General features: G+C 33.8%; 3 protein-coding genes across 8 annotated transcripts; 1 reads left to right on the top strand and 2 right to left on the bottom strand.

Annotated features, from left to right (window-relative positions):
- Positions 1-23: 23 nt before the first annotated feature.
- Positions 24-4,725, bottom strand: LOC133704444 (probable protein phosphatase 2C 38). Of its 2 annotated transcripts, none has more exons than XM_062129267.1 (6): positions 4,321-4,725; positions 4,086-4,149; positions 3,077-3,565; positions 1,469-1,851; positions 902-1,138; positions 24-752 (listed from the first exon to the last, which is right to left on the bottom strand). In XM_062129267.1, exons 3-6 carry the CDS (start codon positions 3,399-3,401, stop codon positions 522-524), a joined length of 1,176 nt encoding a protein of 391 aa, XP_061985251.1. In that variant the 5' UTR covers positions 3,402-3,565; positions 4,086-4,149; positions 4,321-4,725; the 3' UTR covers positions 24-521. The 2 variants fall into 2 exon arrangements, with proteins under 2 accessions (XP_061985251.1, XP_061985252.1); XM_062129268.1 differs by having other exon boundaries at positions 1,469-1,836; positions 4,321-4,723.
- Positions 4,726-6,939: 2,214 nt separating this feature from the next.
- On the top strand, positions 6,940-10,692 carry LOC133704766 (deaminated glutathione amidase, chloroplastic/cytosolic-like). The gene is made up of 9 exons (XM_062129731.1): positions 6,940-7,192; positions 7,570-7,706; positions 7,870-7,998; positions 8,166-8,224; positions 8,863-8,975; positions 9,055-9,147; positions 9,230-9,332; positions 9,587-9,669; positions 10,364-10,692. Exons 1-9 carry the CDS (start codon positions 6,962-6,964, stop codon positions 10,403-10,405), a joined length of 990 nt encoding a protein of 329 aa, XP_061985715.1. The 5' UTR covers positions 6,940-6,961; the 3' UTR covers positions 10,406-10,692.
- A 2,810-nt stretch (positions 10,693-13,502) lies between these two features.
- LOC133704103 (uncharacterized) lies at positions 13,503-21,020 on the bottom strand. 5 transcript variants are annotated; one of them, XM_062128848.1, is made up of 7 exons: positions 20,794-21,020; positions 19,939-20,037; positions 18,909-19,118; positions 18,650-18,833; positions 16,520-18,494; positions 16,086-16,292; positions 13,503-14,076 (listed from the first exon to the last, which is right to left on the bottom strand). In XM_062128848.1, the coding sequence occupies exons 3-7, from the start codon at positions 19,015-19,017 to the stop codon at positions 13,759-13,761; spliced, it is 2,793 nt and encodes a 930-aa protein (XP_061984832.1). In that variant the 5' UTR covers positions 19,018-19,118; positions 19,939-20,037; positions 20,794-21,020; the 3' UTR covers positions 13,503-13,758. The 5 variants fall into 5 exon arrangements, with proteins under 5 accessions (XP_061984832.1, XP_061984831.1, XP_061984836.1 ...); XM_062128847.1 differs by lacking the exon at positions 19,939-20,037; XM_062128852.1 differs by lacking the exon at positions 19,939-20,037 and having other exon boundaries at positions 16,520-18,491.
- Between the last annotated feature and the right edge of the window lie 4,787 nt (positions 21,021-25,807).

Raw genomic sequence — 25,807 nt, 5'->3', positions numbered from 1 at the left:
CAGTGCTGTGAAACACAAACTGATGACACGCAGAAATATCCCAATAATTTCTAATTGCAATACAAGTCCAGGAACGATGAAGGGGAATATACACAGCAAGCTTGGAAGGAGCCAGATGGCAGAACGTGACTCACACCGGATATGGACAACTCAATGAACTAAAACTGAATAACATAGTGACTCTCAATTTAAATGGGATTATTTTTTCGAGTTCTCAAGGCAGTTGAGTAAAACCACAGCTACTGTAAGTAGGTAGTTTAGCAAGTATCATATGCCAATAACCAGACAGCAACTAAGGCTTTAGTTAAGGTATCTGTCAGTCAAGGCATCAACTATACTACCTAAGGAAGTCTTTTAAGACGTTACATAAGTAGGTTTCTGAGATGCGTGGCTATACAATTGACAAAACAAGGAAAAAAAGGGAGGGGGGATTCTTTCAACTCTCTCCTCTTCAAAGAAAAAAAAAAGAGTTTCTCAGTACGAATGAAGAAATGGGGCTAGAGGGAACAAGAATTCTCAAACTAAGTGTTGCCATTTCCAGAGACACCACAACCTCCCTTGATTGAAATTAGGGGGCCACGGAAGGAGCTGCGACTGACAAGATTCGAATCAAGAAACAAAACTATGACTGTGATATCATCATGAAAATGTCTCCTGACACCACGAGCAATCCTTTTCAAGTCTGAATATCTCATTTCTCTTTTCTTTGCTGCTTCACAAAGTGCAGCTTTGAGAAGTTTCCTTGCAACACCCTGCAAAAACTTGGATAAATTAAGGTCCCTTCATAAGCAAAGGAAAAGGATTGATTCTGAAAGTTTTAGAAGTATTATAGACAACCAGTAAACACAGTAAGTCACATGTAGACAAAAGAGAAAGTTGAAACCATAAACAGCAATCCTACATTACGCGGACAACTGTGGACAATGTCAACTGCCTCCTGATTGCTTAGGTGCTCCCACAGGCCATCGGATGCAAAGATAAGAAACTGATCTTCAGGGCAGAGTTTCTGCACTAAAATTGTTGGCTCAGCTTTAAGAATTGGTTTATCGAAGGGTTCAGGCAATCTAAATTTAGCTAACAGAGGTTCTCTGTTAAATTCCGCCCTTTTCAGATAGGCATCACCTATAGATCTTGAGATCTGAAGAAGCAACAAAGATTTGCCAACAGATTAGATTGTAATATCAGCAATCATGAATATAAAATGCCACCATTTATCATCATAGAAATAGAAAGAAAAATTAGGTGCCTAGTGGAACATAGAAAAAGCTTAATGGCAATCACGGTGCCAAAATAAAGTTGCATTATCCTAAAGTCAAAGCCATATAAAGATATCACCGCGGCAAACATTTTTTTTTACTGTCATATATTGAAATTGATTTGCGAAAAAAGAATGAAGATGGGGCAATAAGCAATTTGCAGTTTCAAAAAAAGGCATGATAAAAGAGCTATATGAGAGGCCCATATTCACCTGAATCAGACCCTTCACACGCCAAACCTTGTGCTTTAGAACAACAATATGTGGATCATCAGGGTGCAATGAATGCAACTCCTCTCTCACAGATTCTATACTTGCATTATGTTCATATGATAACTGAACTGCTTTGATCTCCTTAATGGCCCTTTCCAGTCTTCCTAACACAACCCGAGAATCTCCTGCGTTTGCAATGTAGAGAACACCACTGCATACTACACCTACCAAACAACATGCACCAACAGAAGCAATCTGTGGCTTATTTAGCCACTGCTTCTTCACTAGAGAGAGAAATTCCTCTTCTGTTGCCAAAAATGCTTTGTTGATAACATTGGCTGACATTCCATTGTTTTCTGACGTTAATTCTGCACCATGAATAGCTGTCATGTCAGTGAACATGCGCATTAGCTATATAAACAAGAAGTTAAATAAGGGAGAAGAAAAGAATTTTTTTTTAGATAAAAGAAAATCATATTAAGATATCAACCAAACAAATACAAAAACTCGAAGGTGAATGAGCTATCCTCCAAAGAAAGCAAACAAAAACAAATCATAATAAAGCAGCCCAATCCCATCAATATCCAATAAGGATATACACCTAAAGGCACCCGATGCATAACATCACAAGGAAGAACAAGAAACTATCTTGGCCCATAATAATTGTTTCATAGAGTATTAATTTCTGAAAAGTCCAGCATTGCTCTCCAACCAAGGACACCAAAAAACAGCACAGAAGAAACAAAACCATATAAAGTCCTTAACTCTTTCCTCCTTTGAAACCTACAAAGTCAAAGACAAGTAGTCTGCCACCTCCTGCACAACAACCCAAGACTCTCCACTGAAAGTGAACAATCTAGCCCACATATCCCGAAACGAATAAAATACACATCCACATTATGAAAAGAATAAAACATATATACGAGTATAATGCACCATTCACGTCAGAAACACAATCTGCTTTACGAATTCTTGCAAATAATAAGTACACTTGCAACTCAATGCAAATGAGGTGTTGAAGCAGGAATTATGAAGCTCTCAAGCTCAGAACATAAAGGTTTTGGTGCATCCATTGTCATTATTCTTAAAAGATCATTTAAGTTGTAGTTTTGACTTTCCATTAATCTAGCACAACTCATATATATCTGGAAAAGATTTTTTAACATGAAATCAATTTTAATTTTCCATTGATCCTATTAAACCTGTACATATTCTGAAACCTATCTCTGTCCCTGATCAAAATCCAAACAAAAACTGATGATCCTTAATAAAAGAAATAATTAAAATGCACTCCAATTTGACTTAGATAATCTGTTTTGACCTCTTCATGTGAAAAACAAAAGCATCTTCATGGTGGGTGAATAGTACTTCGGGTGGGGTGCTAAAACACAAAAAAGTATCCATCATACTCATGAACTTCAAAATAGCCCAACATCAAGATGAGTGGAAAACAATAATCATCACCACGCATGAAAAACAAGATTTCACTGATGATATTCATGGAGCAATTGTAGAACCATCAACCATCCAGATTGGGATGACATGAATGACAGCATACAATCATTTGAATAAGAATGAAATTCATCATGGAAGAGGAAAAAAACATACTCTTGATGTTTTCGAAAAGGCGCTCATTCACAAACCGGGCAGCTTCTGGACCTCCATGGCCATCATAAACTCCAACAAATGTTCCATGAGGACCTGATTCAGCTGAGCTCATTGGACCTGATTCAAGATGACTACAGTCTTCCAGTAGATTGTTTGCTTGAATTACTGCCATTGAAAATTCCCCATTAACATGCTGACCTGAATCCTTGTACCATAACAATCCCTCAGCTCTACCAGCAGCATCCCCACCATTACTTGAATTTTCACCCTCGACGGAAGGCTTCCAACAGGGTGAAACAAATCTCATCAATGTTGCGGATACCATTACTTACATATTCTCTCCCAAATAACCCAGAAATCAAACTATTCCTTGAATCAGTATCAATAAGTATATAAGAGACTGTTCTTGGCTCTTGTTTCTCACCAATCTCCAACCCCACAAAAGATGTATCAGAAATTAAACCCTTATTGAGCGCAGACACCATTAATCTGCAGAGGAGTACAATATTATGAAGCCAGTGAACATGTCCAAGAAATTGCATAAAAATGATTTTGACATGTATTAAAATCCACAGGCAATCCGCAATACAACAATTGACAAATAATGCACAAACTGCATAGCATGACATTTATGTAGGCACCAAAACGCAAGCAGCACTGCCTCATCAAAATTTCAAGATGCAACAAACATATTGCTTTGCAGGTGCAGAAACTGCATGATACGGGCTCTAAAAAATTCATATTCCGACACACTATCAATCTAATGAACCAGATGAATTTGCATATCTATAAACTGGATAATGTAGAGTTTAGAAAATGCATCAACCAAAATTGTGTCGTCATGGTGTGGCCCCATATTTGAAAGAGAAGTTTAAGTTTTGAGACAATAATCAAATGCAGGCACCATAAAAAATTGATCATCTTAATGATTAGGAGGCATGTAAAGGAAAGGACCCAAAACATGAAAATCACAGCACATTACAGGCTATCTGACGATAATTCTGTATACCTCGAGAATCTATAAGTAGTTGCCTTGAGCGATTCTGGCCAGTCAAATTGCAGACACCATCACCCTGAAACATAAACACAAAAATACAGATAATAGGTACTGCCCAAAAATTATGTCTTGGGACCAAATCCCCTTGAAATAATGAAATTTGACATTACGGGTTTCTCATAAAATTGCGTGAAATGAATTGCAAACTTTTTTTTTTTTTGAGAATCAAAGAAGTTTCTAAACATACCTTGTAATCAATTTGAAGAGGTAAGGAACAAAACTTTATGATCCTTCAATGCAAAAGCCTTAAGATAAGAGCAAAAAGGCCCAAACTTTGAAGGACTTATTAGATGAAAAAAAAAATCCAAGGGAAGGGATTTTAGAATGTTCTAACAGAAAATAAGGTTGTAATAAAGATAGATCTAGAGAGAGAAAGACGCAGGCAGAGGGATTGTGGAGTTGTGATTGGTTAAAGAAATAGAGGACTGTAATTACTTATACATACAACAAATCTTGGGTTTTGAAGGAAATCCATTGATAAGAAAGTTCTCTTCTCTGATTCCTTGGTGGGCTTATTAGGTCGTGATTTTCAGTTTTGTTTTTTCTTTTCTTTTTCTAGTTTGTTTGCTTTATGGGAGGGGTTTTGACTTTGACCTTATAACAAAGCCCCGCCATTTTAGGCAGCTTTTGCTCATCTTCTTTTGTCCTTTTTATAGTAATGTTAAAACTGCCCTTTGTGAAAATGATTAGATTTTCTATCATATTTATTTTAATTTTTGAGAAATTGTTTCTTGGAGTTGGATGTTGAGCGGGACTTTTACGAATATGATTATCAATCAATCAATGTTCAATTCTAAAAATAAATTTCAAGAATTCACTTTCTTAAAAAAATATTATGAATTTGATGAATTGATTGGGTAAATTTATGAATTTGATTAATTAATTAGGTTAATCAAAATATTTCAATTTTTTAAAAGGAATTAAAATCTTGAAAAAAATAAAAATCAAATTGAGTTTTCTATTTAAGTTATGAATTAATATCTTTAGGGTCTATTTGAAAGTGTGATTTTAGTTATTTTTTTAAGTATTTTTTTTATTTTTTTAAAATTATTTTTAAAATCAACGTATTAAAATGATTTAAAATATATAAAAAATAATAATTTTTAACAGATTTTTTTATTATTTTTTAAATAACACGGTTTATACCGTTATACAAAATTTGATTTAACAAGTCTAGTTTTAATTGTAAATGATATTTTTCAAACCTAAAATATAAACTTTCAAAAATAACTAAAAGTTAATAATTTTTAAAAAGCTAGTTCTGAATTATAAGTTGGGTTAGCTAATTCTTAAATCAATTTGCTAGGCAAAACTAGAATTAATAAGTCTGGTTTTTATAGATGATATTTCTTTTCGGGTCCAAAAAATAAGCTTCCAGAATTATTATAAAATACAGCATGACTGTGAAATAATAGATTTACAGTGCTGCCCTTTGCATAAGCATACACCACACACTATTAGAGCAGCTCCAAACCAGGTGCTAAATGGTGAGGAAAAAAAAAATTTCCGCTTTTCTTTGCCTGTTTTTCATGTTCCAATGTAGAGTCAAATAAAATGTTATTTTATTATTTTTCCTGTAAAAATAATTTTCTTGTATTTCTTGTAAAAATATTAAAATATTATTAATTACAATATTTGTTTTTCATCAATTTTATTATTGTGTTGATTGAAAATCATCGACTTATTTTTAGACCCATCAAATCAATCAAGAAATATTAAATTGATACAATAATTAAAAAAAATCATATTATTTTTTAAAATGTTATTTTAAAAAACTATATTGCCAATCGGGCTCTTCTAAATAGTATTTCCATGCTCGCTCTTGTAAGGATAGAGTTGCAATAAATAAGAAGCAAATAAAATAGCCAAATGCATAGGCTTTATGGCTCTTCAGGGGCCGACTGCAAGATAAGAAAAGTTATAGCACCATTATGCAAATAAATCAAAACAGAAAGGACAGAAACATCAAAGTTAAACTGTGAAAAAGGGATCAGTGATTAGATATAAGGTCGTCATCTTCATTTCAATGGGTGTTTTATTTTTTTAACTGGAATAAAATATTTTAGTTTTAAATTATTTTAATGTATTGTTTTGATATTATACTATTCATATATATATATATATATATATATATATATAAAATTTAAAATACATTAATTATAAATTATGCAATACAAATATAATACCAAATAAATATAATTTTAAAATTTAAAATATTTATAATTAGTCAAGATTAAATAGATCTTTAACTTAAAGTAATTCAACTTGAACAAAATATCAAAATATTATGAAAGTAAAATGTTTTAATACAAATATTTTAAATATAAAATTAGGTCAATGTTATTAAGGTTAATGAGATCAAAAACATTCATTGTTTTGCTCAAATTCATACAAAGTATAAATATGAAAAAAAATAACATGAATATAAATTGTATATATTATTGATAAATCTAATTTTAAAAAATTAATATGATTGTTAATGAAAATAACAATAATAATTTTCAATATTATTATTAATATTATTACTATTAAAAATAATAATAAAAAAGAGCTTTTTATATGGTTTAATTAATTAAATTGAATCTAATTCAATTTGATTCAATTGTTTTTTAAAAATGAAACGAAATATATAAAATAAAATTAGAATATTTTAACGAAAATTTAGTTGAAAAATCCAAAAATGGACCAAAATTTAAAATAAAATAAAGATTGTTTCATTTTATTTCATTTTTTAAATTTATATAAAATATTTTAGTTATTTTAAACAAAATGAGGGAATTGATAACCTTGATTACGTTATAAAAAATATCTCTCTCTCTCTTTAAACGATGCCATTTTGTCTCTACAACTGCCGCTTCTACGTCCACCTAAAAAGCAACAGGACTCTTCTTCTCTGCCCGACCCGTCACGTGCGCTCCCGCTCACTGACCGTTCAGTCAAGTGGCATCATTTCCAGCGATCCAGCCATGGCATCGAACTCAGTCCGAGTCGCTGCAGTTCAGATGACGTCAATCAACGACCTGGCTGCCAATTTCGCAACCTGCTCTCGCCTCGTCAGAGTATACTCACTTTTCAATTTCTCATCAGCACACAGTTTTTGTTATTTACTGCTGGTTTGTTCTGGTTTTCATTTTTGATTACGCATCCCTAGCACTGACTTAATCAAAATCAGTGCAATTAGCGTTGACAATCGTTTTTATTTATTAACCAGTGAATATTTAATTGATAACTATAATACGATGATTATAGTTGTGTTATTCGCTCTCATCATGTAACAACTGAATCCTCGATATGTTTGTCGAACACTGGGTGTGGACCCCACATATGCGCGTGTCAAGCACAGTGAGGATTACCTGCGATTGCAGTTACCACCTCTCTGTTGAGAAATGGTTCTAAACTAATTTATGTATTTTGGCGGGGCGTTGTGCATGTGAAGGAAGCAGTGGCTGCTGGGGCAAAGTTGGTTTGTTTTCCTGAAAGTTTTTCTTTCATTGCGGCAAAGGATGGGGAAAGTGTTAAGCTTGCGGAACCTTTGGACGGACCGATTATGCAACGGTATTGCTTGTTGGCTAGGTAATATATAAATTCGCTTTATTTTCTCTGCATTGTGGTCTTCCTTTCTTTATTCGTAGTTGATAGACACTGCCCATTTTATTCGTCGTGCTCTTATTTACTTTCTTTGCTGGCACAGTATTAGAATTTTTGTTGCCGTCTGGTTATGATTATTGAATTGCAGGGAGTCGGGCATTTGGCTGTCACTTGGAGGATTTCAAGAAAAAGGATCTGATGATGCGCACTTGCGCAACACACATGTTATCATTGATGACAATGGGAGTATTAGAAGCAGTTATAGTAAAATACATTTGTAAGATGGCTAATTCTATGTTTTGTTGCGATGGTTTTCCCCTGTCACTGCAGTTCTTGAGTATATATGAGCATCGCTTGCTTGAAGTTGATATGTCAATTCTTTCCTTTATATTGATTTAATTTATCCATATGGGAGCTAAACAAACCTTTTCTCTCTAAATAAAGGTTTGATGTGGATGTTCCTGGTGGACGTGTATACAAGGAAAGCAGCTTTACAGAACCTGGTGAGCACCGTTTGGCATTGCAGGGCAGCCGCCATTTTGAAAATTTTTAATTGTTTTTTAAGCTTCAGATTATTTTTCTTACTGTTTTTTTATCTTTTTAATGTGCTGATGTCAAAAATAAAATAAAAAAATAAATTGAAAAAACATTATTTTAATGTATTTCCAAGCGAAAAGCACTTTGGAAACTAACCTCCATCATACTTTCAAATCGGCTCGAACTCTTCATCCATGTGTCGGACTTGCATGTTGAATAAACAAATATCTTATATTATGTGTTTCGGCCTGCCAACACCTGCTTTTGGTTCAGTGTACGAAGGTTCCTGATGGATGATAGATTGTTTTTGATGTTTTTGCTTTCATAACCTCATGCTTGCAAATCTATGGAAAAACAAGTGACTGCCAGCCAATATGCCTAACGTGGCATGCTTTCTGGATGATCTTGATGAAGACCCTCCAATAATTATTTTTCTTGGATCCATGCTTTTGAATTCATACAGTTTTCTATTAAGAATTAGCCATGTGTAATGCATTTGTAAAATTTTCCTGTCCTGTTAGCATTTTCATCTCCCTTGTTCCTAGTTAGTGCCTCTTGACACAAATTTCTGTGCATAACCCATCTATATCAATTATGTTTCCAGGAAAGGATATAGTTGCAGTTGACAGTCCTGTTGGACGCCTGGGTTTATCAGTTTGCTATGATCTGAGATTCCCAGGGTTATACCAGCAGCTCAGATTCCAGCATGAAGCCCAGGTATAATTCAGTTTATGTATTCTCTGGTATAAATTGACTTTAAGCATCTAAAACTTGAAGCATTTATTATCATTTGCAGATTTTATTGGTACCTTCTGCTTTTACAACAATAACTGGTCAGGCACACTGGGAGATTTTGCTTCGTGCTCGTGCAATCGAGACCCAATGCTATGTATGAATTCATTTGTGTCTTAACAGAATTGTGAATTTGTGTCCACCACGCACAATTAATTGTAATTCTTTTCCCATGTCAGGTAATAGCTGCTGCCCAAGCTGGAAAGCATAATGAAAAAAGAGAAAGCTATGGTGACACATTAATAATTGATCCTTGGGGAACTGTTGTTGGTCGATTGCCTGGTGAGAATTACTGTCTCTCGTTCTAGCACGTCTTCCTATCCTTGAATGAAGAGTCTCGATATTGTAAATGCATTTCTATTTGTACTACATGTTATTTGTTTTCATTCAACAGACTCAGATAATTTCCTCTACTCCTTTCTTCTTCTTCTTCTTCCCTATCTTGTGGTCATTGTATGTGCTGTGTACTTTGGTTTACAGACCATTAGCATGTTTGATGAATTTACTGGTTACTAACTTTTACTTTTTCTTTGCAGATCGCATTTCAACAGGGATTACTGTGGCTGATATTGATTTCTCATTGATTGATTCAGTAAGAGCAAAAATACCAATTGCTAAGGTAAATTCCACTCTATTCAACTCTAGGATACGAGACTATTTAAGGCAACAAAAATAAATTTTGGAGGGGGAGAAATGGCAATCACAGGTGTAGAAATAGCCAGGCAGCCCTCTAGTTTTCAAGAGTGGCCCTGGCCCCGGAGAGATTTGATGCGGAAAGACATGCATATATAAAGTTGAGCCTGGATTGATGGCCAATCTGCTTTGGAGGCTAGGGACAAGCCCTTGAAGTTTGGACCAGGTCCACACTGCTGGTGCTTGATTCATTTGTTTCGCTTGTAATTGTGGCATGTCAGGGCCTTGCGTCTATTAGGCTGGGTTGGGTTGATGTTGAACTATAGCCTAGTTAGAGTCTAACCTAACTGCTTGAGCCACATTGGGCCTGGTACTGCCTGTTAATCTAGCAACTGGCCTCCCCCATGCGCATTTCTACTGCCAGAATTAGAATTTGTAAGCATCTGTATACTCAAACTCAGCTTGGCACGCATGCATGTGTCCTGCCCTTGCGTAGGTGCAGGTGTCAGTGTGTGTGGTCTTGTGCGAGTATTTGTATACTAATGCCTTAGAAGTTGCACATGTGAATCCATAATACAATCATGCGTCGGTGTTTGTGTGTGTTTTTGGTTACAGTTGCGTGTATTCATTCTATTTAAGTTCTCATATTGCTAATGAAATGCAATCTCTTATACTTCCAGCAAAGGAAGCCCATCAAGTTCTGGAAATCTGCATCTCTATGATCGTCCAGTCAAGGAAACCCCAATGGATGAACCAGCTACAAGAAAGGAACAACAATATATATCCCCCAGCCTCCAAGGAAAGGCATTATGCCTTCCATCTGTGCTATTTTGTCCAGAGTCCAGACAATGTGCCGCCAAGCTTGCATCCAACTCTTGTTGTGGCATACGATTCAAGGAACGATGATCTATATTCTTACTTCCATATCAAGGATGATAAGGGTCATTAAAATAACATGAAATTAAGTTCTAATGTCATTTGTCAGTGAGCATGCCTGGTTAAATTATAATTCTTTTGCTTGATATATATTAAAATAATATTTTAAAATATATTTTTGATATTAACATATCAAAATGATTTAAATTTATTATGAAGTAAAATTTAAATGTGAATATTTCAAGTAAATGTTGTGGATTATGGCTGCGAGCCTGCAACTATTAATGTATGACATCAACATCGAAGGAGTTTGAAGAAGAAAGCATCAAAGGGCTTTCGTTTTGCAAACAGAGATTCATTTGACCCTCGCTTTTGTAGCAAGACACTTTCACTCTACTGCTGGGCATGTCTACTTAATTCAATGCTCATCTCTGTTGTGACTTTCACGAGAAACAAATTGTTCTCGACCATCCGTAGTTAAGGAGTGTGGTAGACTCGGAGAATTCAGTGAAGGATAACTGGTGGTTATTTTCTAAAATATTTTTTAGATGAAAATATATCAAATTACTTGGCAGTGACAACGTGGAGGTGTCTTTTTTTAAAAAAAAAAATAGAAAATTGGCAGCTCAAAGTAACTGGTCTCTTGTTGACTCCCTTCAATTTCTCCAATAAAAATGGTTTTTGTAGTTAATTACATTTTGGTTTGTGGAATTTTTTTTTCATTTTCTTATTTAAGGGATTTTTTTTCATGCTTTAGTGTAGAATCTATCATTGTAATTCTAATTGTGGATTTTTATTTTGTTTTGTTTTTTAATTGTGAAATGCATTCATTATAAATTTTAGAGGGGGTTTGTATAATTATTAATTTTTAAAATTTATAAAATTAATTAAAATACATGTAAATATTAATCTAAATATCTATATTAATAAAATAAAAATAAAATAGAACTCGAAAAAATCATGAGAGAAGAGTGGCCTCGATACTATAACCAAGAAACCATTTTAGAAGTCTCAATGAGGAGAGCCAGCTCTCCGTTCACTTTAATTGTAGCCATTGAAAGCATGGCCAGGGTTGTTACCCTTAAAGCATTATCATCCAAAAATTGTTCATGTTCAACTGAGATTGAGACAGCTTGCCTCATCTGCTGACACAAAAGATCAAATCAGTGTTAGGTTCAGCTACTCTACAGGAAACTTTAAATATCATAGTGAAGACTGAAGCATCCAAAGAACCCCAAAGATTAAGTTGTCATGTGCTCCAAAGCAAGGCGGTGCAAATGGGGGGTTTTGAAAGATGTGTAGACATGTTCGAAGAAAGCGAGCGTGCCTTAAGAAGGTTGGATCTGATGACTAGTTTTTTAATTTATTAATATGAATGTTTATGTATATTTTGATTAATTTTATAAGTTTTGAAATTAATCATTATATAAATTTTTAATAACTTTAATATTTATTAAATTCGAACTAGTAATTTTAAAAATATAAATTTAAAATTTGACAAATTAAATTAAAAAATTTTTTATCAAGAAAATAGCGGTGATTTGGTGCCAGTTTCTAATATAAACGCTAAAGAACATCTGTGATTGATAGTGTGTGGTGTTGGTTTGATTACAGTCACTCTAAAGAAGGTTTTATGCCTCATTTGCAAGCTGAGGGAGATTGCTAGTCAAACCTATTATCATTTGACACTGAAATATGGTTAATTATTTTTGTCTATATGAAAATAAATGATTTCTAAAATAAATTATTTTTAATATTAGATATTAAAATAAGTTAAAAAAATTTTAAAAATTAATTTTTAGATGAATAAGCATTTTGATCATAACAAACAAAACAAAAGTTATTATCGTAAAGGAGATGATAAAATTTTTTTTATAATTAAATATATCTTTAATATTTTTTTGGTATACTTGGGAGCATCTAGCTAATTTTTTTCTTTTTAATTTCTCGATAAAAAACTTTATTTGTAAAAATAAATCATGAGTAGCTTAATGCCAATCGATTCTGGCCCTTGCAAGAACAACACGTAAAAATCGAGATTTCATGATCAAACTCGGTGAAGCAACTAGATGAATGACAATTTTAAAAAAATACCAAACAAGCTAATTAATGTCTTTTTTGTTCATACCTCCACACCCATCCCATATTTTTGTTTTTCCCTAGCAAGAAACTTTACTTGCAAAGGTAAACCATCGGAGCTTAATGCCAATTGAGTCTGATTGACCCTTGCAAGTTGCAAAAAAGACACGCAAAAATGGAGATTTGACGATCAAATTAGGTGAAGAACATCTCAAGGAACCCATTTTCCATGGCTCTCAGAGCATTTGCTTAGCCTCTGTTATATATATATATATATATATATATATTGTCTGAATCTATCCTCCGGCAGCCGGCCAACGTGGGATCCAGCACGAGGTGAAGCAAACTTCACCAACCCTTTTCAGCGTTTGGCTTGTTTAGGGTGGCAGCAACCTCGGTCTATTTGACCTGTTCTAGGTGGTTCCACAGCTGTCAGAGTTTGAATTCTAATGCTATCCAATTAATGGCAAGGACACCAAAAATGACACAACATCGGCTCCTAACTGATCCCATCACAAGAAACAGTACAATTGCATCAACAAAAGGCCCAGCTTTAGGATTTGTCATCAATGAAAATGTGCTACCATCGTCTGACCTGTGACTTGCCGATTCCAGGTTGCATCCTGAGGCCCCGATGTATTTGCCAGCAATTTTTAGTAAAGGAATCAAGAATAAATAATTAGTTCAAGATGACAACAGATCTTGAAGCTTCACACCAAAAGCCTATGTCAAATGTATTGTACTCCCAGCAAAATTTTGGAAACAAATTGTTAAGGGATAAAACCAACAACGGAACCAGAACCCAATTTCTCCCGATTACACTGAGCAAGCTGAACCACAAACACACACTCAGAGCGGGAGGGAGAATCAAAATTGCTAAGACCAATTCATGGCTATAAGAGAAGGAACAAGGAAACCCCAACTACATACAATTACACAAAGAATCAGAGTGTGATTTTTTCCACCCTTTAACAACTTTACCCATCAAAGCCTCCAGTAAGGAAATGGAGGAAAGAAACGGAAAGGTATAAGAAATGTAAAGAAACCCGAAGAACACAATTTCAAACTATGGACAGTGTCTGCACACCCTACCCAAAAAGAAAAGGTTGCTTCCTCGCAATCATTCTAGCAAGAATTCTCGTGTACAACTAGGACTACCAAGGAGATCAAACGGCCTGCTGCCTAGGGTGTCTTTCAAGATTGTGATTTGACCTTCTTTAAGAAGAATATCTTCTTCTAGGGCCTCTATCTTCTTCTTCAATACATTAATCTCTGAATTCAATAGCATATTCTTCTCCTTAAACTGTTTCACTTCCTCCCACATAATATCTCTCTCCTGTGAAACTTTGGCCAATATCCCCCTAGTTGTTGCTAATTCCTTTGCGGATGCTTGGAGGTCACTTTGAAGTCGATCTACATTCTCATCCTTCTTCAGCATCTGTTAAAAAGACAATTACATTAGTTATATTATAGGACACCAAAAGGTCATGACAAAAAAATAAGACAGCTGCAGTTACCAACAGGCTCTAAATAATTTCTTATGAAATAAAATTATTAAGGAAAAAACGAGTCTGTTTAATTGTCCTAACTTTAATTGTCCTAACTGTACACTGGATACCAAAGTTTGAAGGCATAACAATAGCTCCCAAGTAACGTGAAGGTACAAAGATAGCAAGAGAAATTCAAAAGACATCGCACTGCAAATCAGGTACAGCACTTCATTATACTTCTTTGCTGATGTCTGACAAAGTGTTGTGCCAAAAGATCACGTCTGGTTGGCTTTTGGTATCCCAAAAAAGATAAAAAATATTTAACAGGAAAAATCTTTAAATGGTTTTAGTAGAAATTTATTCTCATGAATTATGACAGAAAATGCTAAGCCGATCACCATAAGAACCAAAGAAGGAAAGGGAGTCAACATGCCACAGATGTCCATCATAACAAAATTAGTCTTTAATGAACAATAACATCGAATTATGCCATAGCAAAGGAACTAAACTTAGACCCCGTTTGTTTGTTTGCTGGAAAGTAGTTTTTTTTAGAAAGTAAATTCCGGAGAAAGTAAATTCTAGAAAAGTATTTTCTGATATTTGGTAGTATAATAGAAAATAAATTAGAAAACAGTTTCCAGTGTTTGGTTATGTTATGGAAAATAAGTTGGAAAATAACTTATTAATGTTTTATTTTTTTCAAGTTTATTAAAATAATGAGGAATAAATCTTACAAATTAAAAAGTTGAATGGGAATGAAATTAAAAAAAAATATAATTTCATAAATTATCTCAGATAAAATAAATAATAATCAAAATAATAGAGATCAAATAAAAAATAAAAAAATTAAAAGATGAAGAAATTAAAATAATAATAATAATTAACATTTTATAAATTATTTCAAATAAAATAAGTAACAATCAAAAGAATGAAGACCAAATTTGATAGATAAAAAATTTCAATAAAAAAATGATAAGGAAAAAGCAAATAACAATTATAAAAATAAGGACCAAAGTTAATATAAAAATTAAATTTTAAGAGATGAAATTAAAAAATAAATATTCAAAAGAAAATATATATATAGCAATCAAAAGTTTGAGGATCAAATTTGATATAATCAGCAAATAATGACATTTCTAAATTTTTTACAACTTCCGGAAAGTGTTTTCCACCCAAATTTTCCAGGAAAACACTTTCCTGAAAACCAAGCTAAATTTTCCTTTGACTGGAAAGTGTTTTCCGTTGACCAACTTTCCTAATAGCAAACAAACACATGAAAGTTTGGAAAGTGTTTTCCCGGAAACCACTTTCCGAAAAACAAACACAGCCAAAAAGAAAAACACTTTCCTGAAAACCAAGTCAAATTTTCCTTTGACCGGAAAGTGTTTTCCGTTGACCACCTTTTCTAATGGCAAACAAACACAGAAAAGTTTGGAAAGTGATTTCTCGGAAACTATTTTCCAGGAAACAAACATGGCCTAAAAGCAAAACCATAAAAAGCAACATTTAGAATAACAATTTTATATTGCTTTTAAATTAAAGGATAATGATTCACAGAAAAAACAGTTTCAAGGATGGTGATCAAAAACAATTATGGCAAAACGAGGGCAGACAATGACCTCATGCCAGTTTCACTATCCGTTGGAAATGAAGTGAATATCTCCAAAAAATCACCAGCTACACAAGGACAGCACATCACTCCAACTCCACAAGGGAGATGTCAGGTTACAGAAGCCCAACTCAACAAAATCACAGGTTAGGTAGGCGTGCATATAAAAGAACTTAGGGAACACTAAGAGCTGACCAAATCAATGCAGACCTTAACCCTTCAAGTTAATGCATCAGCTTGAAATTAAGTGCTTTTGTAAATGCATTTAGCACAAGCAATGTTTGCAAAGCACCCTGTGTAAATGAATATTTAAAGTGATACGTAATTTCAGTTGGGATCTAGGAATACCTGAAGTTCAAGATTTTTCAGTTGATGAGAGACACAAGCAAGGCTATCCAACGAATTGTCGACTTCACATCGAAGGATGTCATTACCTCTCACTGCTGTTGCTAGTTCAGCTTGCAACTGCTCGAGCTCCAACTCTTTAGAGTACAGCTTCTCCGTTAACAGACTTGTAAGCAAAGTTTCAGCTTTAAGTTCAAATCTCAAAGATTCCTGCGAAGATGAAAGGGAAATCAATAATAGCATTAAGGGTTGAAATCAAGTTTACCAAGAGTCAACTGTTCAATACCCAAATCAAAGATCAACTTAATTTAACATACTGAATAACTGTCACTAAAAAGCAAATTCGAATCAAATGAAAATACATTTGCATTATGACCATCCTCCACAGAAACCAAAAGATGAGCATGTCACAAGAACAAATTTAAGCAGTAGTCTACCTCTGGGATATGATGGTTAAGTTTCCCAGAGCCATTGACATTACTGCTTGGGGGCTGAGATTTTGAAGCACCAAGATTGGACTTCTCCTGAAGTAAACAAGATATTGTCTGCAAACTCCTTGTTAAGCTTTCAGTTCCACGCTTAAAGCCCTGAATTTTCATATCAGATTCAACAATAAACTGCTCATCTAAACCATTCCCCAAAACTTCCATACCCTGCTTAATTTCTTGAAAGTGGCCGCCCACTTTCCCTTTGATGATTTCCAATAACTTGGAAGAAAGCTGAGTGCTCTCATTCAACATAGACAATCCTTGATTCTGCAGGCAGCAAGTGCGTGTCCACATTTCCTTATCTAGCTTGAAAGTTAAAGCACCAATCTCTTCACCATTACACTTTAAGCGCTTCAATAAGTTTATATTCTCATGCCGAAGGGAATCAATCTCAAGTCTACAAGATTCCACCTCCCTTCTGAAAGCCAGTTCTAATCCTGTCAACCTCAGTTGCTCCATTTGCAATCGTGTCACATTCTTATCAAACTTGTCCAATGGTGGCTTCTTTTCAATTTCCTCGCTAAAGTTTTCCCGCAAACCCTCAATTGTCTTCTCTTGATCACTGCAGGTTCTTAATAATCTTGTAATGGATTTTTGCAAATCCTTGCACTCCTTGTTCTTCTCTTCAAAATTCCTTTTAATACAATCTTGATCTTCTTCTGCCACTGCATACTTCTTTTGCAATTCAGAAAGATTGTGTTTCAGATCTTGATTCTCATCACTCACCTCCTCCACCTTTGAAGTCAGGTCCCTGAGTTGTTGCTCGGAATATGTTATCACACTTTTGTTTTCTGCTTCTCGCTCACTAAAAGAAGATACTTCCCTCTGGAGTGAAACATTGTGCTCTGCAAGCTCTCTAACCCGTTCACGAAGCCTTTGCTCTTCTAACTGGCATTTCTCAAGCTTTAGTGACCAGTCACTCGACCTTCTGTCTAATTCTTTCTCCAAGGCTGTCTGCAATTCATTCTTCTCCTTCTCTAATCTTCGGTTCCTTGCCTCCCATTCTGCCTTCGCTAATTGAAAACCTTCCTTGGCAGAATTCCTGTCAGCAATTCGAGATTTCAGAAGACCTGAAACCTCAATTGCCAAGCTTAACTTATCCTCTGTTAAGCTCTGAATAGTCTGCATCAACAGTGGAGCATCAAATCGACTATCTTGGAGAAAGCCTTCCTGCTCAAGCTCTTCAGAAAGAAGAACAATCCTCTCCTCAGCTTCCTTAGATCTTTGTTGTAATTCCACATCTACCATGTCTTCTCTACTGACAGAGTTCATATCCTCAAATTCATCTCCAGGGAAGTAATTTGGTTTCTGATAACCTGAGAAATCATCACCATTGTAGCCATTATTGGTTTCACAAGGTTCCTCCAGTGAGTAACTTTTTCGGGCAGGAACATCCATACATGAATTCATTGATCCACCATAGACATCTTCAATTGTGATTGGAATATCACAGGCGAACTCCTTTGGACTTGATTTAGGATAAGAACGCCCCAAGGAGAGTCTCTCCATGACATTCCTTGCAAGTTTCCGTGGAGATTCATGGCCAAATCCTTTAGCCACCCAATCTCTTGAAGAAAACTTCTGCCGAGTCCCTCCATATTCCCGAAATGAGTGAGACCTGGGCTTATCTTTGATGTTATCCATTGGTAAGGTAGGGGCTATGTATTGGACTCGTGGAGGAAGTTTTCCATCAGCATTTCTGCTTCCAATAAAACTTCTCTGTGAACTATTTTTGGGCTTGCTCATTTCCTGCTGCTGTTCTCCATCAATGTAGCGATCCACAACTTTACTTGAGACGTTACTAGAAGTAGAATTTCCTGATGAATCATGATGGGAATTGGAATAACCAGATCTCTCTAGACCAGCGGCTGCCACTTCAAATCGTTTTGTTTTGGCTCGCCTCTCAGGAAAAAGATTGTTCCTGCTGTGTTAAATTGGAAAACATTTGAATTAACCTCAGGAAGCAATTCAAAAAGAAAGTGTACAGGAGTTATATGCAAACAAACTTGTATTCAAGATCACTAAATAATCTGTAGATGCATCCTTATAATGTGATATTAATGGGATCAAAATTCTCACTGAGATGAGCGATCATGTTTCTGATGAGCACCACTAGAACTGCTAGGAGGAGTTCTAGCTTGATCTATGCAAGGAAAATTCCCCTTCCCCTTCCCATCATCAAGAACGGCAGTTGATGACAATGAGCGGCTCCTTCTAAGACCCAAGCTGTTGCTGGTGCTCTGGTTATCATATGCTTGCTTTCCTGATTTTGACAATAGTCCCCTTAGGCTCCAAAAATTACACTGAACATTATCATCATTGTGATTGTTTGGCTTACCTTGGAATGGTGCCTCCCAGTAAACTTGCTTATCTGCAGACGGTGGAGAACTACTATTGTTGTTTCCAGCACTGGAGGAAGAAGATCTGAAAAAGAATAGTTTCTTCATCTGTCTATCTCAAACCAGAACCACTATTTGTAACTCATCAAAAATGGTAGTTCACAATCCCGTGCTTTATCATTCCTTGGACAGAAGGGATCTCACTGAACCTGAAATTAAATTGTGTAAGAAATTAGAAGGGGAAACCTGGATTATAATTTTACGAAGAAAGATTTGAAGAGGAATGCAGCAACTCATACACAAATAATGACAATAGTGATTACCCGGAGAGGGGATGAGCAAAAAGAAAATAAAAGGAGAACGGTCATTAGTCCACAAACAACTACATATGATCTCCTCACCTTATAACACATTCACCGAGCAAAGATTCCAATCCCCCACCCACATACACAACCACCACATCAAGATCAAGATATCTAACAAAGTGAAAAGGAAAGCATGCAACAAGGTGGTGATAATTATGAATTCGCACTGGAAAACACTAAAAGCAAAAAAAAAAAAAAAAAAAAAACAGGTTCAGTACCTTAAAACCATCATGTTATCAAACATAAAACCAATTAACAATTTGAAAAACATGAGATATACTGGCCTGAGAAACATGAGAGTAACATAGCAAAAAGTACATAACTGAATCTAATTTCGAAACCCCACATCCAAAAAGTGATCAGATTCGATTGCTAGAATAAATACTTGAATTAAAACAGTAAGTTTAAATATGAGCGACAAAAAAAAAACAGAGCAACACAATAACACGCCCGCACACATGCAAAAAATATATGAGTAGTTAAAAAACAAAAGAAACATGTCAATTACTTAATGTAGACGAAGAAGCAAGAAAGAAGAGAGCAGCTATCAAATTCAACAATATAAATTTGCATTAATTTTTTTAAGAAAAAAACATAAAACAAAACAATTGTCTAATGCATGTGTCAGGGCTTATGATCTGTTCCTTAGTTCACTAAGCTATACCTTCAAAAATACCAAACAACCCCACCATTTCCGGTTCTCAAAAACCCCAAAACCCTCTCTATCTCCATCAACCACCACACTTTAAAAAATCAAATAAATCTGACACCAACAGAATCTGATATTGTTAGCCTTTAATAATCAAAACAACATCGTGATTAACGAAAAGGAAGATTCAATTGCAATTCCGGAGAAAGTAAAATAGAAAAGGAGATGACACTGTTTGGAGACTGAGAAACTGATGGAAAAGAAAAGAAAATTGGCTTAATCACGTTTTAAAGAGCAATGAAAAAAAAACACTTTTTGGTTGCTGAGAAACTTATGAAAAAGGAAAGAGAAAGAAAACTTGATATTGAAAAATCACTCAGTTGCCAGTAATTGAAAGTTTCCAAAAAGAAGGGGGGGAAAACAAGACATGCACCTGAACAAGTTTCGTGGCTTATCCTTTCCGTTCCCTTTACTTTCTCAGGAACCAAGCAGAATCAAGAAACAAAGAAAGGAAATTAAAAGAAAGGGAAGGGAAGGAAATGCAAGCTTCACTTGCAAGAAAAAAAAAGTTCACTGTTCTTTCTTTCCTCTCTTGCACTGCTAACGGTCAAAAATCTCTAATGCACTTGGGGGTTGGGGCCATTAAAAAGAAACCAAAACAAGAAGCCAGTAATTATATTTTTTGAAATTGTGATCTAAGAATTAATTAACTTGCCATTAAAAGCAGATACTGCAGCGATTAGTGAGTGATTAATCAAGTTTCTCAAGCGGATTTCAAAATTCAAAAAAGAATTAACAGTTCTTTTTTAAAAAAAGTACAACTACGAAACCGAAATTTAAGAAAGTTTCTTTTGTAAAACGGAATCTTACAGGGCCGCAGTGAGTAACGGCGTCAGAGGGCGGCTTTGAGGGAGGAAATGAAATAACAGTGACGTGAAAATATGCGATTTTTTGGGTGTCAGAAATCAAAATGGAAATAATAGAGGGAGAAAGGGGGTTGCTGTTTGGGGCCAGTGACAAAGTGAAGTGATTTTGATTTTGATTACGAGAGGAACTTGTGAGAAAAAGAAAGAAGGAGAGGGGCTACCAGAAAGAGAAGTGGAAAGTGAGGGAGCCAGACAGAAATTGAGGGTAATACTGGAGGGCAATTTGGTCACAAAGTAAAGAAAATTTTAAAATACCTGGCTGCCGCGGATATAGCGGAGGAGGAGCGGGTGATTATGGAATTTGGGATCTAGTGGAGCCTTGTTCAGGGTAGTTAAAGTGGACCTTTGTGTGTACAATTTCGATTTGTAGCAAAAGGCTGTAATGCTTTTTTTTTATAAAAAAAAAACATCTATTATTCTTAAAACCTACCTATGTACAAGTGTTGAAAGGTATTGTTTTATTGTTTTATAATTTGATTTAAATTGATTAATAGAAAAAGTTATAGAAAAATAAAAGAATAATATTTAAGATTAAGATATCGTTTTGAATTACATCCCAAACAACATCTCATGAAAAAATAAATTTTTTTATTTAAAATAAATTTTTTTACATTTCTTAATTGTTTTACTGTGATAAAGTTAAATATTTTATTTTAAAAACAATATAAAAATATTATTTTAATATATATTAACAAAAAAATATTTTTAAAAACAACCACCATTATATTTTTAAACACCTCTAATTCTTGCCAAAAAAAAAAAAAAGAAGAAGAAGATTGTAGTACACACAATGAAAAGGAAACGTTTGAGAAGCTTGGATGATGGGTTAGGGCATCACCTCTACGCCACATCATTAGTCTTTATAATTCATACAGCTTTTTAAGCATTGCAATCATCTTCCTTCCCCATGTTGAGACGTCCACAATGATGATTAAGTTGAAAATTGAGCACAATCAACATGAAAACGGCACAGTGGCCTTAAAGATAAAATGCGTTATTCCACTTTTTTTTTTACTTTTTACGTCCTGTATTTGCTCAATACAATTGCTGCAATTCAAGTTGAGGAAATTTCTCCTACAGGGACTTTTGGCAGTGACAAGTGGATGTTGTGTGGAAGATTATTGCTGTACGAGACAGTGTGGATGTGGACCAATAGTCGGTACATGTTGCCCATCATTTAAGCAATATTTGAAATTGCATTTCAAAAATGTTCTTCAAAAAATTTTATTTAATTTTTTAACTTTAAATTAATATATTTTTAATATTTTCATATTATTTTATTATATTAATATTAAAAATAATTTTTTAAAAAATAAAAAAATATTATTTTAATGTGTTTTAAAATAAAAAACATTTTGAAAAATAATCGCTGTCATACTTTTAAATTATTTTAAACGGGGTGTTTGAGAATATAATTATTGTTATTTTTTAAAGTATTTTTCATTCAGAAATATATCAAGATAATATTTTTTTTATTTTTAAAAAATTATTTTTGATATCAGTGTATCAAAATATCTGAAAATATAAAAAATATACTAATTTAATTAAAAAAAATTATTTTTTTAAAAAAACATCTTTTTAAATAAAAAAACAAACAGATCCTGTTGGTCAACAGCTGCATCCAAGAAGGCGAGATGCGGCAGCTTCGCAGCGCCTGTTGTCCCTGCAAAAGCATTTTGCAATCTGGAAGTTCACCTTAAAAAGGTGCACATAAGGCATGTTGGTCTATCCTATTGTCGTTGCCTTGTTGGAACCTTTCTCATGTGTATGGCGTGGACCCTCGAACCTTTTTCTACGTCGTACTTATCCGTTGATTATAGCTTCTTTTAGTATTATTGTTTTTAAATTTTATAGTTAATTAATTGTTAAAAAGAAAAAGAAAAGGAAGCTAGTTAATTAGTTGAATTAGAAACAAAATAAAATCTATTTAAAAACCTAAACTACAATCTGAAATCCAGCCAAAATTAACATTGAATATGTCTGGCTACTATTGACTCTTAACTTTTATAGTGTTCTCCGCGTACTGTTCGTTCATTCTATCTTTCTATCCGTGATATTTATCTTGAGTCCCTGTAAACTGTCTTTAATTTACCTCGCCTGAGGTGTTGCTTCATAGGAATTGTTTGCAGTGAAACAACATCAATGATAGGAAATGATTTAGCTTTTGCGAACTCGCCTTCCACTTATTTTTTTTTATTTTGTCATAATTTCAGATGTAATGTTAAAAATATATTTTTTAAAAAATAATTATTATTTTAATTTATTAAAAAAACTTTAAAAAACAACCCTTAACATCCTTTCACACAGCTCAACTATTGTTCTAAGCTTAGAGTAGATCAATAAAAATAGTGAGGGAGACATGGGGGGCTGGGCAAGGAAATGTTTTTCCCATCCCTTCCCCTGTAAATATTTATAATTTTAGTAAAAGTAACTGAAATTTTAACTTTTTTAATTTTTTTTTTAAATTAACATTGAATATGCCTGGCTACTATTGACTCTCAACTTTTATATTGTTCTCCACGTACTGTTCGTCCATTCTATCTTTTTATCCGTGATATTTATCTTGAGTCCCTGTAAACTGTCTTGAATTTACCTTGCCTGAGGTGTTGCTTCACAGGAATTGTTTGCAGTGAAACAACATCAATGATAGGAAATGGTTTAGCTTTTGCGAACTCGCCTTCCACTTATTTTTTTAATTATTTTTTCATAATTTCAGATGTAATGTTAAAAATATATTTTTTAAAAAATAATTATTATTTTAATTTATTAAAAAACCTTTAAAAAACAACCCTTAACATCCTTTCACACAGCTCAACTATTGTTCTAAGCTTAGAGTAGATCAATAAAAATAGTGAGGGAGACATGGGGGGCTGGGCAAGGAAATGTTTTTCTCATCCCTTCTCCTGTAAATATTTATAATTTTAGTAAAAGTAACTGAAATTTTAACTTTTTTATTTTTTTAAAATTAACATTGAAGATGTCTGGCTACCATTGACTCTCAACTTTTATATTGTTCTCCGCGTACTGTTCGTCCATTCTATCTTTTTATCCGTGATATTTATCTTGAGTCCCTGTAAACTGTCTTGAATTTACCTCGCCTGAGGTGTTGCTTCATAGGAATTGTTTGCAGTGAAACAACATCAATGATAGGAAATGGTTTAGCTTTTGCGAACTCGCCTTCCACTTATTTTTTTAATTATTTTTTCATAATTTCAGATGTAATGTTAAAAATATATTTTTTATAAAATAATTATTGTTTTAATTTATTAAAAAAACTTTAAAAAACAACCATTAACATCCTTTTACACAGCTCAACTGTTGTTCTAAGCTCAGAGTAGATCAATAAAAATAATGATGGGGACATAGGGGGTTGGGCAAGGAAATGTTTTTCCCATCTCTTCCCCTGTAAATATTTATAATTTTAGTAAAAGTAACTGAAATTTTATTTTTTTAAAAAAATTAACATTGAAGATGCCTGGCTATCATTGACTCTCAACTTTTATATTGTTCTCCGCGTACTGTTCGTCCATTCTATTTTTTTATCCGTGATATTTATCTTGAGTCCCTGTAAACTGTCTTGAATTTACCTCGCCTGAGGTGTTGCTTCATAGGAATTGTTTGCAGTGAAACAACATCAATGATAGGAAATGGTTTAGCTTTTGCGAACTCGCCTTCCACCTATTTTTTTTAATTATTTTTTCATAATTTCAGATGTAATGTTAAAAATATATATTTTTAAAAAATAATTATTATTTTAATTTATTAAAAAAACTTTAAAAAACAACCCTTAACATCCTTTTGCACAGCTCAACTGTTGTTCTAAGCTCGGAGTAGATCAATAAAAATAATGACGGGGACATAGGGGGTTGGGCAAGGAAATGTTTTTCCCATCCCTTCCCCTGTAAATATTTATAATTTTAGTAAAAGTAACTGAAATTTTAATTTTTTTTTTAAATTAACATTGAAGATGTCTGGCTACCATTGACTCTCAACTTTTATATTGTTCTCCGCGAACTGTTCGTCCATTCTATCTTTTTATCCGTGATATTTATCTTGAGTCCCTGTAAACTGTCTTGAATTTACCTCGCCTGAGGTGTTGCTTCATAGGAATTGTTTGCAGTGAAACAACATCAATGATAGGAAATGATTTAGCTTTTGCGAACTCGCCTTCCACTTATTTTTTTTTTATTTTGTCATAATTTCAGATGTAATGTTAAAAATATATTTTTTAAAAAATAATTATTATTTTAATTTATTAAAAAAACTTTAAAAAACAACCCTTAACATCCTTTCACACAGCTCAACTATTGTTCTAAGCTTAGAGTAGATCAATAAAAATAGTGAGGGAGACATGGGGGGCTGAGCAAGGAAATGTTTTTCCCATCCCTTCCCCTGTAAATATTTATAATTTTAGTAAAAGTAACTGAAATTTTAACTTTTTTAATTTTTTTTTTAAAATTAACATTGAATATGCCTGGCTACTATTGACTCTCAACTTTTATATTGTTCTCCGCGTACTGTTCGTCCATTCTATCTTTTTATCCGTGATATTTATCTTGAGTCCCTGTAAACTGTCCTGAATTTACCTCGCCTGAGGTGTTGCTTCATTGGAATTGTTTGCAGTGAAACAACATCAATGATAGGAAATGGTTTAGTTTTTGCGAACTCGCCTTTCACTTATTTTTTTTAATTATTTTTTTATAATTTCAGATGTAATGTTAAAAATATATTTTTTTAAAAATAATAATTATTTTAATTTATTAAAAAAACTTTAAAAAACAATCCTTAACATCCTTTCACACAGCTCAACTATTGTTCTAAATTCAGAGTAGATCAATAAAAATAGTGACGGAGACATAGGGGGTTGGGCAAGGAAATGTTTTTCCCATCCCTTCCGCTATAAATATTTATAATTTTAGTAAAAATAACTGAAATTTTAATTTTTTTATTTTTTTTAA

This window comes from Populus nigra, chromosome 10, assembly GCF_951802175.1.
Source record: "Populus nigra chromosome 10, ddPopNigr1.1, whole genome shotgun sequence".
NCBI lineage: Eukaryota > Viridiplantae > Streptophyta > Magnoliopsida > Malpighiales > Salicaceae > Populus > Populus nigra.
Note: the sequence above shows the minus strand (reverse complement) of the source record. Positions and strands in the feature narration are given on the sequence as shown.